At 50.3% G+C, this 13,238-nt stretch overlaps 2 protein-coding genes across 2 annotated transcripts; one reads left to right on the top strand and one right to left on the bottom strand.

Annotated features, from left to right (window-relative positions):
- The first annotated feature begins 638 nt into the window (after nucleotides 1-638).
- LOC109770804 (probable WRKY transcription factor 65) lies at nucleotides 639-2,256 on the top strand. Its single transcript, XM_020329513.4, has 3 exons — nucleotides 639-1,160; nucleotides 1,277-1,426; nucleotides 1,553-2,256. Exons 1-3 carry the CDS (start codon nucleotides 1,015-1,017, stop codon nucleotides 2,100-2,102), a joined length of 846 nt encoding a protein of 281 aa, XP_020185102.1. The 5' UTR covers nucleotides 639-1,014; the 3' UTR covers nucleotides 2,103-2,256.
- Nucleotides 2,257-4,594: 2,338 nt separating this feature from the next.
- On the bottom strand, nucleotides 4,595-11,566 carry LOC109770805 (ras-related protein RIC2). The gene is made up of 2 exons (XM_020329515.4): nucleotides 10,760-11,566; nucleotides 4,595-5,208 (listed from the first exon to the last, which is right to left on the bottom strand). The coding sequence occupies exons 1-2, from the start codon at nucleotides 10,993-10,995 to the stop codon at nucleotides 4,779-4,781; spliced, it is 666 nt and encodes a 221-aa protein (XP_020185104.1). The 5' UTR covers nucleotides 10,996-11,566; the 3' UTR covers nucleotides 4,595-4,778.
- Between the last annotated feature and the right edge of the window lie 1,672 nt (nucleotides 11,567-13,238).

Below are 13,238 nucleotides of genomic sequence, written 5' to 3'. Positions count from 1 at the left end.
CTGCATGGCGCATGGAGTATGATCGATCGATGTAGCAAGCAGTACTCAGAACACTCCGCTTGCGCTACGGGTCAAAAACTGAAAAACATGCACAGAGCGGTAGTGTGCATCGACGTATCCTGGCCGTCCAAGTAGAATCTGATGCTCCAGTTGGATCGGTACCGAATTTAGCGAACCCGACACCTGCTACGTACATGATCACGGGCGGCTCGCTGGATCAGGCAAGCAGGCGGCAAAGTACATCATCATCATCTCGCTCCGGCTCCGCACATGCACAAAACAAAGGGAAAAGATGCGCCATGTGTGTACATGGGGCGGGAGGCAAGGCCGCGGACATGATTGGCCAGATCGGTTACGGAGGGCGTCGCCATCGCAGCCTCCGCTAATTTAATCGCCCCAAGACGTCGCCCTCCTCCTCTCGCTCCTGCCCTCCCATACGCAACAGCGTGAGAGGGAGAGCGATCCAATCCAGAACCCGGAGCCGGAGGCGGGACTGCGCGGAACGCTAAACAAACAGGCGAAAACGCTGCGCGCACACACACAACACGTCCATTTCCACACAGTAGTACGCGCTGCACCCGGTGGATGGCAACATCGTGCGCATAAACAAAAGCGTCCGTCCACCAGCGCACATATACAAACGCGCACGTAGTAGGGGGGCGGATCATTGAAAGCTGCACCCATCCATCCATCCATCCGCCACCATTTCCACCATCCCCCCATCACTCGACCCGGCCCTGTACTACTACACCCCCTCCTCCTCCGTTCCCCTCGCCCTGATAGTACACTCTGTTGCGGTAGCCAGTGATCATCACCAAAGCCCAGCCCACAGATATATACGCTTTCGGAAAGTGGGGTTTGGTTTCGCTTTGAGCTTTTTATCCGGGGCAGCCAGCCAGCCAGCCAGCCGCCGGGCCGGGACTTCTGTTACGAGTCCAGAGGCTAGATAGCTCCGCCCGTATCCGATTCCGCCGGGGCCGGGCGTGGATACCTAGGCTAGGCTAGGCGCCGCCGATGTCGGACTGCAGCACGGGCACGGACTCGCCGCGGGCCGACTCCGTCGACGAGCAGCCGCCCGCCGACGCCGAGTCGCCCGGCGGAGGCCAGAGCAAGCGCGACCAACCCTCGCCCTCGTCCCCGCTGCCGCCGCCCAAGCGGAGGTACATACACACATGCACATCTCGATCCATGGAACCACTCGAATCTCGATTAGTATTGGTTTACTCTTCTTGAAACAACGGAGGATTGAGTATGTTTGTTTGCCGATTTCTTGCAGCCGGAGATCTGTGGAGAAGAGGGTGGTGTCGGTGCCGATTGCCGAGTGCGGCGAGCGGGCCAAGACCAACGGCGAGGGCCCGCCGCCGCCGGACTCGTGGGCGTGGCGCAAGTACGGCCAGAAGCCCATCAAGGGATCCCCCTACCCGCGGTAAGTACTACGCGTAGATACAGCTTTGCAGGACAGGCTGGTAATTTGTGGGAATTAAATTATCACTTACTAAGTAAGTATAGGCTCGTCTGATTTGTGTGAATTGCTGTCGCGTGTTGTGTTCAGGGGGTACTACCGCTGCAGCAGCTCCAAGGGGTGCCCGGCGAGGAAGCAGGTGGAGCGCAGCCGCGCCGACCCCACCGTGCTGCTCGTCACCTACTCCTACGATCACAACCACCCGTGGCCGGCGCCCAAGACCGGCTGCCACCCCAACAAGTCCTCCCCGCGGCTGGTGGACCCCAAGCCCGAGCCTGGCACGCCGGTGGAGTGCCAGCCCGAGCAAGGGCCTGAAGCGCCGGAGCAAGAGCAGGAGGAGGAACATGAGCAGAAGCCTGTCATCGGTCTGGCCGACCCCGCGGCGATCACGACGGTGACCGCGGCGGCCGAGGAGGAGGAGGAGAGCTTCGACTTCGGGTGGTTCGACCAGTACCCGACGTGGCCCCGGACGGCGCTGTACGTGCCGGCGTTCGACGTGGCGCCGCCGCCGGAGGACTGGGAGCGCGAGCTGCAGGGGGAGGACGCGCTCTTCGCGGGGCTGGGCGAGCTCCCGGAGTGCGCCATCGTGTTCGGCCGCCGGCGCGAGCTCGCCCTGGCGGCCACCGCGCCCTGCTCCTGACCGTCGCGCCTCCCTCCCGTTCCGATCCCGTTTTCCCCCTTTCTTTTCCTTTCCTCCGGCCGTAGTTTTTACCCGGAGTAATTTGGAGGTGTAGTACATAGCCTGGATCAGATCGAAGGGATTTCGCTGTTCAAGGGTGTTTCCGCTTATTTTACTCCCTCGGTTCCGTCGCGCTCGCCGTACCCAAGGCCGTGCCCGTGCTTGCGCTGTGCCGCCCGCGCCGCTCCGGGAGCAGTTCCGGCCACGATGCACGTCCGGTTCCACCGAAAAGCAGCGAAAGGTTGGCATTTTCATGCGTTCTCCTCGTCACCCGTGACGCGCAGCGCACCGCAGATAGACACACACACACTCCTCGCCCGGCGCAGAGGCTGGCGGGCAAGTGGCGGCGAACTGGGCAAGTGGCGCGGGATGGTGGCGGTTGGGGGGATGCGCACGAGGCCGCCACATGCCGGCCTCGCCACGCGGATCCGCGTGCCCTGCCGCGCCACCATCCTTGCCGGCCACGGCCGGCTCGGTAATTTGGTGCCTGGCGCGGGCCGGCGGGGCAAATGCCACGGCGCGGCACGGACGGCTCCACCAATCCCCGGGAAATTTTGCGTGCTGGACCGGGTCAAGTACGCCGTCTTTGAGTGCGATGTCTTTAATTCGGTCTCTATCCCTGTACCGTATTCGTGCCCTGTCGCGGTCGGCCCACTGCCCGGTCGTGATATTTTTGGGAGAGGAATCTGCCTACAACCAGACAAACAAATTATTGGGTTGGGTTGGGTTGGGCCTGGCATGAAAAGATCGAGCCAACTCAACTGACCCATCTATCCAGCCATCCAGGCAGGCAAGAAAAGCGAAATGAATGAGTACTACTCCATCTGTCTCATAATACAAGAGGGAATACGTGCGAATGCTTGGCGTTGTATTCGAGCCGATGCTCCAGGAGTTGGGAACCGATGGATGGTGAGTAGGTAGATTCGTAGTGCTCTCGCCTAGCACTCCAAAGGACGCTTAACTATCTTATCCTACGAGTTAGGAAGCACACCCACAGGTATTATATCTACGAACTGCTCTGCATCACAGCGTCATCGCAGCAGAGATTCTCCCACCCATGTTTTGTTTAAAGGAAGGGGGGGGGGGGGGGGGGGGGGGGGCTTGAACGAATTAACTCTTCATCACATGCTTATTGATCCACCTTCCACGGCATTAATTTCAGTAAGTACCTTTGGGATTAGCTGTTCAATGATTCTGCGTCCCAGGATTATCATGTCTTGGCAAAAAAAAAAACTTGTAACGGTACTATGATTTTACTTGGATGCTATAAAGAGATAGAGAGAGGGACAAACGATGAAAAGTGCAAGAAGGCATAGACGAGGGGAAAGGGCTAACAGCTAGCAATCGTAGAAAAATGCCACATCCGGCCAAGTTTACGATCGACGGATCAAACATATGACGTTGCGTCCTTTTTTGAGTCATTATCCTTAGCTGAAGAATCAAACCCGCAAGAGAAAACAAATTGGAAGCTGTTCTCACTGACGTGAGCGAGAGAGGGACTTTTTTTTTTTTTTTGCAGAAGCGAGCGAGAGAGAGGGAGACATTGATCGTTGCCAAGCCTGGCCCTCTTATCGTGGGCTGGGCTGCTTGGTAGGTAACAAACCACCGCGTACCTACCCACCTGGGCCTACCAATGTCAACTGCCGCAGCCCGCAGTGACGAACCTCAAAAGAAAAGAAAAACTGGCAGGCCTGTTTTGCTAATTACGTGACCCTCCACAGCCCCACTTCGAAACACGCGCTAAAAAGTGCAAACATAATACTCTCTCTGTACCAAAATGTAAGACGTTTTTTGGTTTTGCATAGGGCATAAAAAAATGCCATACATTTGTTAAGGAGGGGGTCCTACCATTTCACATGTGCACAAGTGAAACCTACCATTTCACCGATTCAGGTCTTAATAATCGAGTAATAGCTCAAGAAAAAAACAAATCAATGAAAAATAGCTCAAGAAAAAAACAAATCACCGATTCAGGTCTTAATAATCGAGTAATATTGTGGAAGTGCCTTGTTTAGAAAAAACGTCTTCCTTAATCAATGAAATGGCAAGTCTTTTGATTTGCTTCAAAAAAAAAGAAATCATGGAAGTGCCGAAATTCAGAGGCCAGTTTAACATACTATTCATAGCGTGATCGCTTTTGTTTCTTCTTGAGTTATGGGTTATATTTAAATCTGGTTTTTAATACTGTTGCGTCAGCTTAAGTTCGAACACACACCAATTGCAAATGAAAGACGATGCTCGCCAATGGGCCACTGCTAGTAATGGAAATGTTCAAATTTGCCTGTTATAAGTTCACAGGTTGTTTTTAGTGTGTTTTCTCTACTTATGCAGGATTCTTTGCCTGCTTGTACTTTCTGTGTCTGTCATAATACTGTACATTACATGCAGTTCTCGTACTGTAAACAAAGTACATGGTTCTGATAAAAATAAACAGTGAGATATTGCTCAGATCCTACTGCAAACAAAGTACTCGCAGAATATCATTATCAATCTGACATAACTGTTTCAGGTGAAAGCTGAACCAACCTAACCATCACCATAACCGCAGCAAAATGAGAGAATCAACAAATCTGTTTTGTTGCAATACAAGATACACCAACTAGTAGAAAACGCAGCAAATAATAATGCATCTATACCCTAACTCGAGCAGCAGCCAGCTTTCTTCAGCGAAGACACGTCGTCTTTCACATTTATGTTCTCCCCTTTGCTCGGGGCAGATGAGCCGTCGTCTCCTGCATCAACCGTCTTCCTGCTCGCAATTCGGTATATCTGAGTCAAAACTTCCGAGAAAGCGTTGTCTACATTTGTCGCGTCTAATGCAGATGTTTCCATGAAGTACAGTGACTCCGCCTCAGCATATTCCTGCCCATCTTCAGTTGAAACAGCCACCAAGTGGCGAAGATCAGATTTGTTGCCAACTAACATGACAACAATGCTAGAATCAGTGTGATCTCTCAGCTCTTTTAGCCAGCGCGCCACATTGTCGAATGTAGCACGGCGAGTGACATCATACACAAGCAACGCGCCTACTGCTCCTCTATAATAGGCACTTGTGATAGCACGGTATCTGACAAATGAAGAGAAAAATATCAGGCAATCATATAACTGAGCAAAAAAGGGATGCAAAAAAAAAAGGTGCTGCTAGTGACCAGTGTTGATTCCACCAGTCGTGCTAGAACTGATCTACACAAACAGCAATTACGTACAAGAGTGAAAATAAATGTTGTGAACATCAAATATCATACAGTGCAGCAGATCTCAGAATGAACAGTGCAATCTCTTAGCAAGGTTTTATTCGGATGTGAAATGTCATACAATATACACTGTGTGTCAAGGATGAAAGCTTTGTTAGTGATGAAACTACAGAATAATTGAATTCATATGCCAACTGCTAGCGGTGCCACTGATAAGGGCAAGAGACATGGGATGGGCCACACTTTTTCCTCTCCACTAAAACCAGATAAACAAGAGCAACATGGTGGGCTTGAGCAAACAATCCTCGACTTCATAGTCAGTATCCTCAGTTAGAGGTCATAGAAGTAACTAGTAATGTTCCTTTGGTAAAAGCATACGAGTCTATCTCTAAGAAGCCAGAGGTAAAGCAGAACAAATGTCTGCAAGTACGAGTCTATATCTAAACAATAATCAAGGTGGCTCGAAGAATAGGAGAGGGGATATTGAACTTACAAGGTAAAAGTATCAACACGCTAAACAGAAAATATCCCACAAGTATAACATGAGTTAGACATCATACAAACAACAACAACAAAGCCTTTAGTCCCAAACAAGTTGGGGTAGGCTAGAGGTGAAACCCATAAGATCTCGCGACCAACTCATGGCTCTGGCACATGGATAGCAAGCTTCCACGCCCCCTTGTTCATAGCTAGTTATTTGGTGATACTCCAATCCTTCAGGTCTCTCTTAACGGACTCCTCCCATGTCAAATTCGGTCTACCCTGACCTCTCTTGACATGCTCCGCACGCTTTAGCCGTCCGCTATGCACTGGAGCTTCTGGAGGCCTGCGCTGGATATGCCCAAACCATCTCATATGATGTTGGACAAGCTTCTCTTCAATTGGTGCTACCCCAACTCAATCTCATATATCATCATTCCGGAATCGATCCTTCCTCAGGTGGCCACACACCCATCTCAACATACACATCTCCGCCACACCTAACTGTTGAACCTGTCACCTTTTAGTCGGCCAACACTCAGCGCCATACAACATTGTGGGTCGAACCGCCGTCCTGTAGAACTTGCCTTTTAGCTTTTGTGGCACTCTCTTGTCACAGAGAATACCAGAAGCTTGGCGCCACTTCATCCATCCGGCTTTGATTCGATGGTTCACATCTTCATCAATACCCCCATCCTCCTGCAACATTGACCCCAAATATCGAAAGGTGTCCTTTTGAGGTACCACCTACCCATTAAGGCTAACCTCCTCCTCCTCACACCTAGTAGTACTGAAACCGCACATCATGTACTCGGTTTTAGTTCTACTAAGCCTAAACCCTTTCAATTCCAAGGCTTGTCTCCATAACTCTAACTTCCCATTTACCCCGTCTGACTATCGTCAACTAGCACCACATCATCTGCAAAGAGCATACACCATGGGATATCTCCTTGTATATCCCTTGTGACCTCATCCATCACCAAGGCAAAAAGATAAGGGCTCAAAGCTGACCCTTGATGCAGTCCTATCTTAATCGGGAAGTCATCAGTGTCGACATCACTTGTTCGAACACTTGTCACACATTATCGTACATGTCCTTGATGAGGGTAATGTACTTTGTTGGGACTTTGTGTTTCTCCAAGGCCCACCACATGACATTCCGCAGTATCTTATCATAGGCCTTCTCCAAGTCAATGAACACATATGCAAGTCCTTCTTTTGCTCCCTGTATCTCTCCATAAGTAATGATAGGTGACTTTTATTGATAAATTAGAGAAAAGGAACTGTCTCCACCCTAGCTTATTTTGTATTTTGCATTGGATGATTGTCTCCCATTACAGTAGCATAGCATTCAGATCTAATTTCTCAATGTGCAAGTTCCAGTAGCATGTGAGTCATTTTGTTGATGGATAAAAATAAATTTGTGAGACCTGTTTCCTAGTTAACACTTTATTCTCGAACGGGAATCACATAGCTATCATATTGTCCTATCAATGATGCAAGAGTTCCCTTGATGAACCAATTCATGGATATGTATATCTATAGTCTAGTAAACATAGCATAGCAGAAAAACTATCAAATCAAGACTGTTAGCGCTGCAATTTATACTGCTCCTTATTTTCTGCAATCAGATTTTCATCCTATAACCTGTGTCCGAGCCGTAGGCAGTGGGTTTCCTGATGATGCATCAAAACCGCTCCTAATTTTCTGCATCCCCTACTTTTGTGTGACCATTGTTTCTGTTAATGATGGGGGTAGCTCGGTTCCAAAAAATTATGTTGCTCCTCTAAAGTGGTTTCGATGAACTGCTGCTTCAGTTGCTGGCAAGACAGCTAGCTGATCAACGGCGCACCCCCAACTGCCGTGCTGAAACTTCCCACCGCCTGCCTGCCTTCCCGCCTCCCACCACCAAACCCCATGGACCCCGCGGCCGCCACTGCCGCTCCTCGCCATGGCCACCCCCGCGTCTCCCACCGTTCCCGCCGCCGCCATGCCTCCCCCAGATCACCGCGCCGGATTCGCACCCCCACCCCCCCCCCCCACCCACCGTCCTGTGGCCGCCACCGGAATGGGAGCACCGCCGAAGAAGAAGGCTGCCGCGGCCAAACCACGTGGTGGAGGCTCGAAGTGGCTGCCACGCGACCCCGCAGCAGCTTCGTCCCGGCCAAAGAAGATGAAGGCAGCCGCGGCTGCTTCTGCTGCTTCGGTGCCGCCGTCACCCGCAGCAAGTGCTGCTGCTGATGGCACACCTGCTCCCCGATCACCTCAAGCCCTGCCGCCGGCCATGGAGGAGGAGCTGTCGACGCCCTCGGCCATCGTCTCCAACATGTTTGATGAAATGTCGTAAACGTAAAAAAAAATCTTCTTTTTTGATTTTTTTTGTCATGTTCATATGAATAGAATGTGAGATTGTGTGTATGTGCATTTGTAGTCTTGATGATGACACATTTATGCGCATGATAAATGTTGTGACCGAAGATTTTGTCTCTCAAGATTTTCCATCGCAAGAATATGGTACAACATTTCATGATGAGAATCTTGACATGGAAGAGAAGGGTTTTGTTGAGAATGCGAAGGGAAGAACTGCAAACTATGTTTTATCTTTATGTTTATGTGCACTCTTGTTTGTTGGATCATGAACTATGATTTTTTTTGCTTCAAATTAAAGCCAGATCCAATCAATAAACAGCCCTGCCTCCGGGGTCGCTCTCGCGACTCTGGAGGCACCCCAGCCGCCAGCAACCTCGGTTCCCTCCTTTCTCGATCCTCCTCGCCGTCGCCGGCGGCGGTGGGCCACCTCACTTCACTTGCGCCATCCCATCCCCTGACCCTCCTCTCCCGATCTGGCCTGGCATCTGGTTTGTGATCTGCTTGCGCTACTGCTGCTCATCAATGATAGTTTGGCCCGGCCGGCGCGCGGTGGGAACTCCATATGAGGCATAGCTCCTCCGTGATGAAGGGTTCTACCCGTTCATGGCTTGGCTGCAGGTCGGTGAGTCCATCTGCCCCCTGTTTGGATCTGATGCAACGGATGCGATTTGTGCGGATCCTTCTACGGGCTTGGTTCCTGGCTAGTCCTTTGCCTTGGGCCTGCTATTTCTGGCAGTCAATCTATGGAAGCCATGCAACGGATCAGCGACATACGGCCTAGGTCGGCGCCCAGATTGCGGTGGCCACAAAAAATTCTTCATGAGGGTTCGCCTCTCGTACCGATGGTGTGGGGTTCAGTCGGAAGGCTTCTTTGTGAGTTTTGGCTGATCTCACTTCGGCCAGTTTGCCTTCGGCGATGAAAGGCAATCTATGGACAATGGCTTGAACCCAAAGGATATGGTTGTGCAACGGCGGCGGTGGATTTCTAACCCAGTGCATGTAGTTGCCGGGATCACAGAAAAGTGGCGGCGACAACACATAATTGACTTCGACTTGGTGCTTCCCGAGCACCCGGTCTTGAGCTCCGGGGTGAAAACCCTAGGTTGACCCGAGGTTATACCTGGCAATGATACCTTGTTGAAGGCATTGCTCCGATGTGCTCTGGACTCGTTCTTCAGGGTGAAAACCTAGATTCTAACATTTGGTTGTTGAATCCGGCAACGACGACGCTTGACCGTCATTCCTTCCTGAAGGTGTTGCTGTTGAAGAACCTCGTTGTCCTTGTGATGACAAGACATGGTTGGTGCGGATATGGTCGTTGTTGTAGTTTGTCGATCGTTGTTTTGATCGCTTTGGAGGTTTTTTTTATCTCGCTTAAGCATAGCTTTGGTCTTGTATGACTTTGCTATTTGCTGTCGTGTTTTTTTGTGTGTGTGCGTTCGTGTTGGCTGTGTGCATCCTAGCTATGCAGAGGCCGGATGCGTGCTCATTATGTTTGTATTTACTTGATGCTTCATTTTGAGTCAATAAAATCCATCCTTTGTCGAAAAACTTATCTGAAGTTGATGTTGAATTTGGCATATTGTTGATTATGTGTGCGATGATCTTGAAATTGTTGTGCTGCTGGCCTATTTTTAAATCATCTATTGGAGCGGCTGCCGCGCGGCTGCCCTATTTTACATCATCGTTGGAGTTGCACATTTTTGGTGATGTAAAAAACCACTTTTTGGTGATGTAATTTTACTCCAACCACTTATTGGTGATGTATTTTACATCATCTATTGGAGATGCTCTAAGTTGGGAACCAACTTATGTTGTACAAGTGTAATTATGCCACCACATGATGCAGAAGCACAGTGATTCAATGACTAAGTTCTACCGTGAGATCTAGCAAGATGAACCCTCTGCAGTGGTCATTTCATCCCCAAGGCCACACCAACAGATCTTCCAATACTTGTGACACACCTTACCTTCTCCAATCACACCCCTCGCATGGTCACACCAAGTGTGCTGGTGCACAATCCAACAATATCACGATGCATCTCTCCACTGATTTATGTATGCACGCCAATGAAAGATGAAACTACAACCACTAGTTCACAAACAATGATTTCAACTGCTTCATCCCCAAACCACTAAACTTATAGATGTAAGACACGGAATTCCCAAGCGCTAAATCACAACTGGGCGTCCAATCTACCCTGCAGGAGCAACCAAGTGAAACCCAGACGTGAACTGGGATACCAAGCAGTGATACCTCATTTGCTACTCGCCGCTGATTTACTACTCCACCCCAACCCACATCCGTGCACACTCTACCAAGATCGTCTACACTGGCAGCAAAAATGCAGCAATCACCCGATTACCAGCATCACCAAACTAATTTGATAGAGCAAATGAATGGCCAAGGGAAGGTAGCATCCTGGTTCCTAAGAAGCAGATCATGAAGCAAGCAAAGCAAATCCATACTGGCGAGCATACTACTACTACTACTACCGATTTGAGCAGTTATTAACGGGAAGCGGCAAGAGGTAGGAGTAGTAATTAAGAGACGGGAGGCAAGCAGGCAGTCACCTCTCCTGACCGGCTGTGTCCCAAATCTGGGCCTTGACGACCTTGCCGTCGACCTGGAGGCTGCGGGTGGCGAACTCGACCCCGATGGTGGACTTGGATTCGAGGCAGAACTCGTTCTTGGTGAAGCGCGAGAGCAGGTTGGACTTGCCGACGCCGGAGTCGCCGATGATCACCGCCTTGAAGAGGTAGTCGTAGTCGTCCTCCGCCCGGTACGCGCCGCCTCCGCTGCCCGCCATCGCCTCCCTGCCTCGCGGGTCCTGGACCTTCTTCCTCCCCGACCTGCTAGTGCTGGGCTCTGGATCTCGCGGGGTCTGGGTGCAGCGTTGGCGTCGCTGTGAACGACGACGGAGCAGTAATGGGCGACAGCGACACAGTGTGAACTGGCTGCTGCTATGCTATGCAGTCGTAATAAATCTGAAATGTTTATTTGGTGCGCTGTTCTTGTGCATGAAACCCCCTGCGATTTTATGATTTTGCGACTATGACAATAAACACAGAGCCTTTTTATCGTTCCCTTCTTCTCCCAGTGATACTTGAATCTACAAGGGGGGCAGCGGGAAAAGTGCTTTGCCTTTCGTAGACTCCGCTCCAGCGCACGCGAGAAAGAGAAGAAAAGCGGCGACGCCTCCTCCTCGTCGGTGGGTGCGAGCGAGCGACCGTGTCCCGCGCCGTGCGAGGCGGGGGAGTCCGCGGCGCGCGGGCTCGGCTCGTGATCCGGTCGGCGCGGTGGATCCTCCCTGACGCCGTCGGCTCAAACGGCGTGCGCTATGTCGACCCCGTCCCCGACTCCCCGTCGGTCGTTTTTCTATCGAGGACCACGGCCCCCGCCGTCTGCTTCCCCGTGCATTGGTGAATGCGGCTACAGGGAATGCCAGCGGCGCATCCGAGATCCTGCACATGAACACACATCGGACCCCGCGAGCCGAATCAATATCACACCGCATCCACGGGATCTCGGGTTCCACGGAAACGACCTCCGTCCCCCGAATACGCGACGTTTTTTTTTTACTTTGTACGGTCGACCAATAAAGTTTTTGAACAATATATAGAGTTTCTTGTGCGAGTAATATATAGAGTTTTTCCCATGAACGTGTAGAAAAATACTCTTTTTTGCGAGAAGTGTAGAAAAATACTTCATTCTAAGATGCTTCATCCAAACTGACGACTTTTTCTCCGAGCGTTTTCCCCTCCTTTTCTCGGTGGCTAGGCAAAATCTCCCCTCCAGACTTTGCCGATGAGCCCGTGGGTTCGTCTTTCCTCTGCATGTCGCTCTGCGGTCGGTGGTGGGGAAGGGAATTTCAATGCCTTCACTCTGGCTAGTAGTTTCGGGTAGTGGCTTTATAGTCCTCGCTGGTGCGGCGCTCGGTGGATGGCGGTGTTTTTTCTTTGAATTTGTGTTCCGCACTCCGAACCTCCTCAAATTCGTCCATTTGTATGTGGTCAACGGAGCTTCGGCGTAAATTCATGTTCTCTCCTTGGGGTGGTGACTTAGGGTTTCTCGTCATGCGTTCGCGACGGCTAGATTTGGTGTCAGTTGCTGCAGATCTATTCAAGGGTTCAACGACGACAACTGCGGCTTCAAGGTGCTGGCCCTTATGAGCACGTGCATGAAGACTTCCCGACTGTCATCGACAAGGTCAAGCCGACTCTGGCAGGGGAGCGTCGACGGCTTATTTTGACAGCGATAGTGGTCGTCTGGTGGTCAAAAGACTTCAATGTAATTTTTTATTATGCTTGAGGTGCATTGTATTTCTAATGAACTTTTATAATAGATCTGAATCTTTTTTCAAAAAAATATTTATCATGTAGCAACTTCTCATATTAGCCCCTCTGGTAACAAAGTTTAAATTTGTTGAGTCATCATTCGAGCATGCAGAGGTCAGGACCTTGACCAAAAAAAACTCAGCATATTGCAATACTGCTCTCCAGACTACCTTTCTATATCTTAAATTCAAGGGTTATATAGTCTAGTGTCCAAACCTCATATGTGAGTTGGACTCTCCCAAAAGTCAATTTGTAAATCGAAATGTATGGTACTCCTCCTCCAGAGGAGCAAATCGACCAGGCATTTTTTGCAAATTGACTTTGTTGGTATGGGCGTATTTGGTTGCTCGCATGAATTTTGGCCCCCTTATACGAGTGCCCTCGTGAAGCCTGGTTGAAGGGATACATCACATGGGTCGTGTTCTGCAACCCGTTTGGTTGCCCACAAAGCTCTAGGTTGCATTAGGGCAACAAAAACAAAAAAAATAACATTTGGTTGCCTATGTTTTAGGATTTCGACGGGCCTGATGCAGTACGTGGTGTTTGATTACACACATTCGGTGACGTGGTTACGTTGCACTCTATGTGGTGAGCTTACCATCTACCACCGTAATGAATTATGTCATTGCATGCTACATACCATCATAAAGAGGGATAGGATAACAGCAAAACCACAACCACGACGAATTGGACGGAGTTTAGAGTTCTCCAGTCT

Source organism: Aegilops tauschii, chromosome 3 (genome assembly GCF_002575655.3).
Source record: "Aegilops tauschii subsp. strangulata cultivar AL8/78 chromosome 3, Aet v6.0, whole genome shotgun sequence".
NCBI lineage: Eukaryota > Viridiplantae > Streptophyta > Magnoliopsida > Poales > Poaceae > Aegilops > Aegilops tauschii.
The sequence above is the reverse complement of the archived record's forward strand: the minus strand, read 5'-3'. Positions and strand labels throughout refer to the sequence as shown.

Excerpts from the sequence above, each read along its gene's own strand:
- LOC109770804 (XM_020329513.4), top strand. The coding sequence starts at position 1,015 with ATGTCGGACTGCAGCACGGGCACGGACTCGCCGCGGGCCGACTCCGTC. Across the intron at positions 1,161-1,276 it reads CTGCCGCCGCCCAAGCGGAG|CCGGAGATCTGTGGAGAAGA; the intron begins GTACATACACAC and ends GATTTCTTGCAG. Across the intron at positions 1,427-1,552 it reads AAGGGATCCCCCTACCCGCG|GGGGTACTACCGCTGCAGCA; the intron begins GTAAGTACTACG and ends TGTTGTGTTCAG.
- LOC109770805 (XM_020329515.4), bottom strand. The coding sequence starts at position 10,995 with ATGGCGGGCAGCGGAGGCGGCGCGTACCGGGCGGAGGACGACTACGAC. Across the intron at positions 5,209-10,759 it reads GACACAGCCGGTCAGGAGAG|ATACCGTGCTATCACAAGTG; the intron begins GTGACTGCCTGC and ends TTCATTTGTCAG.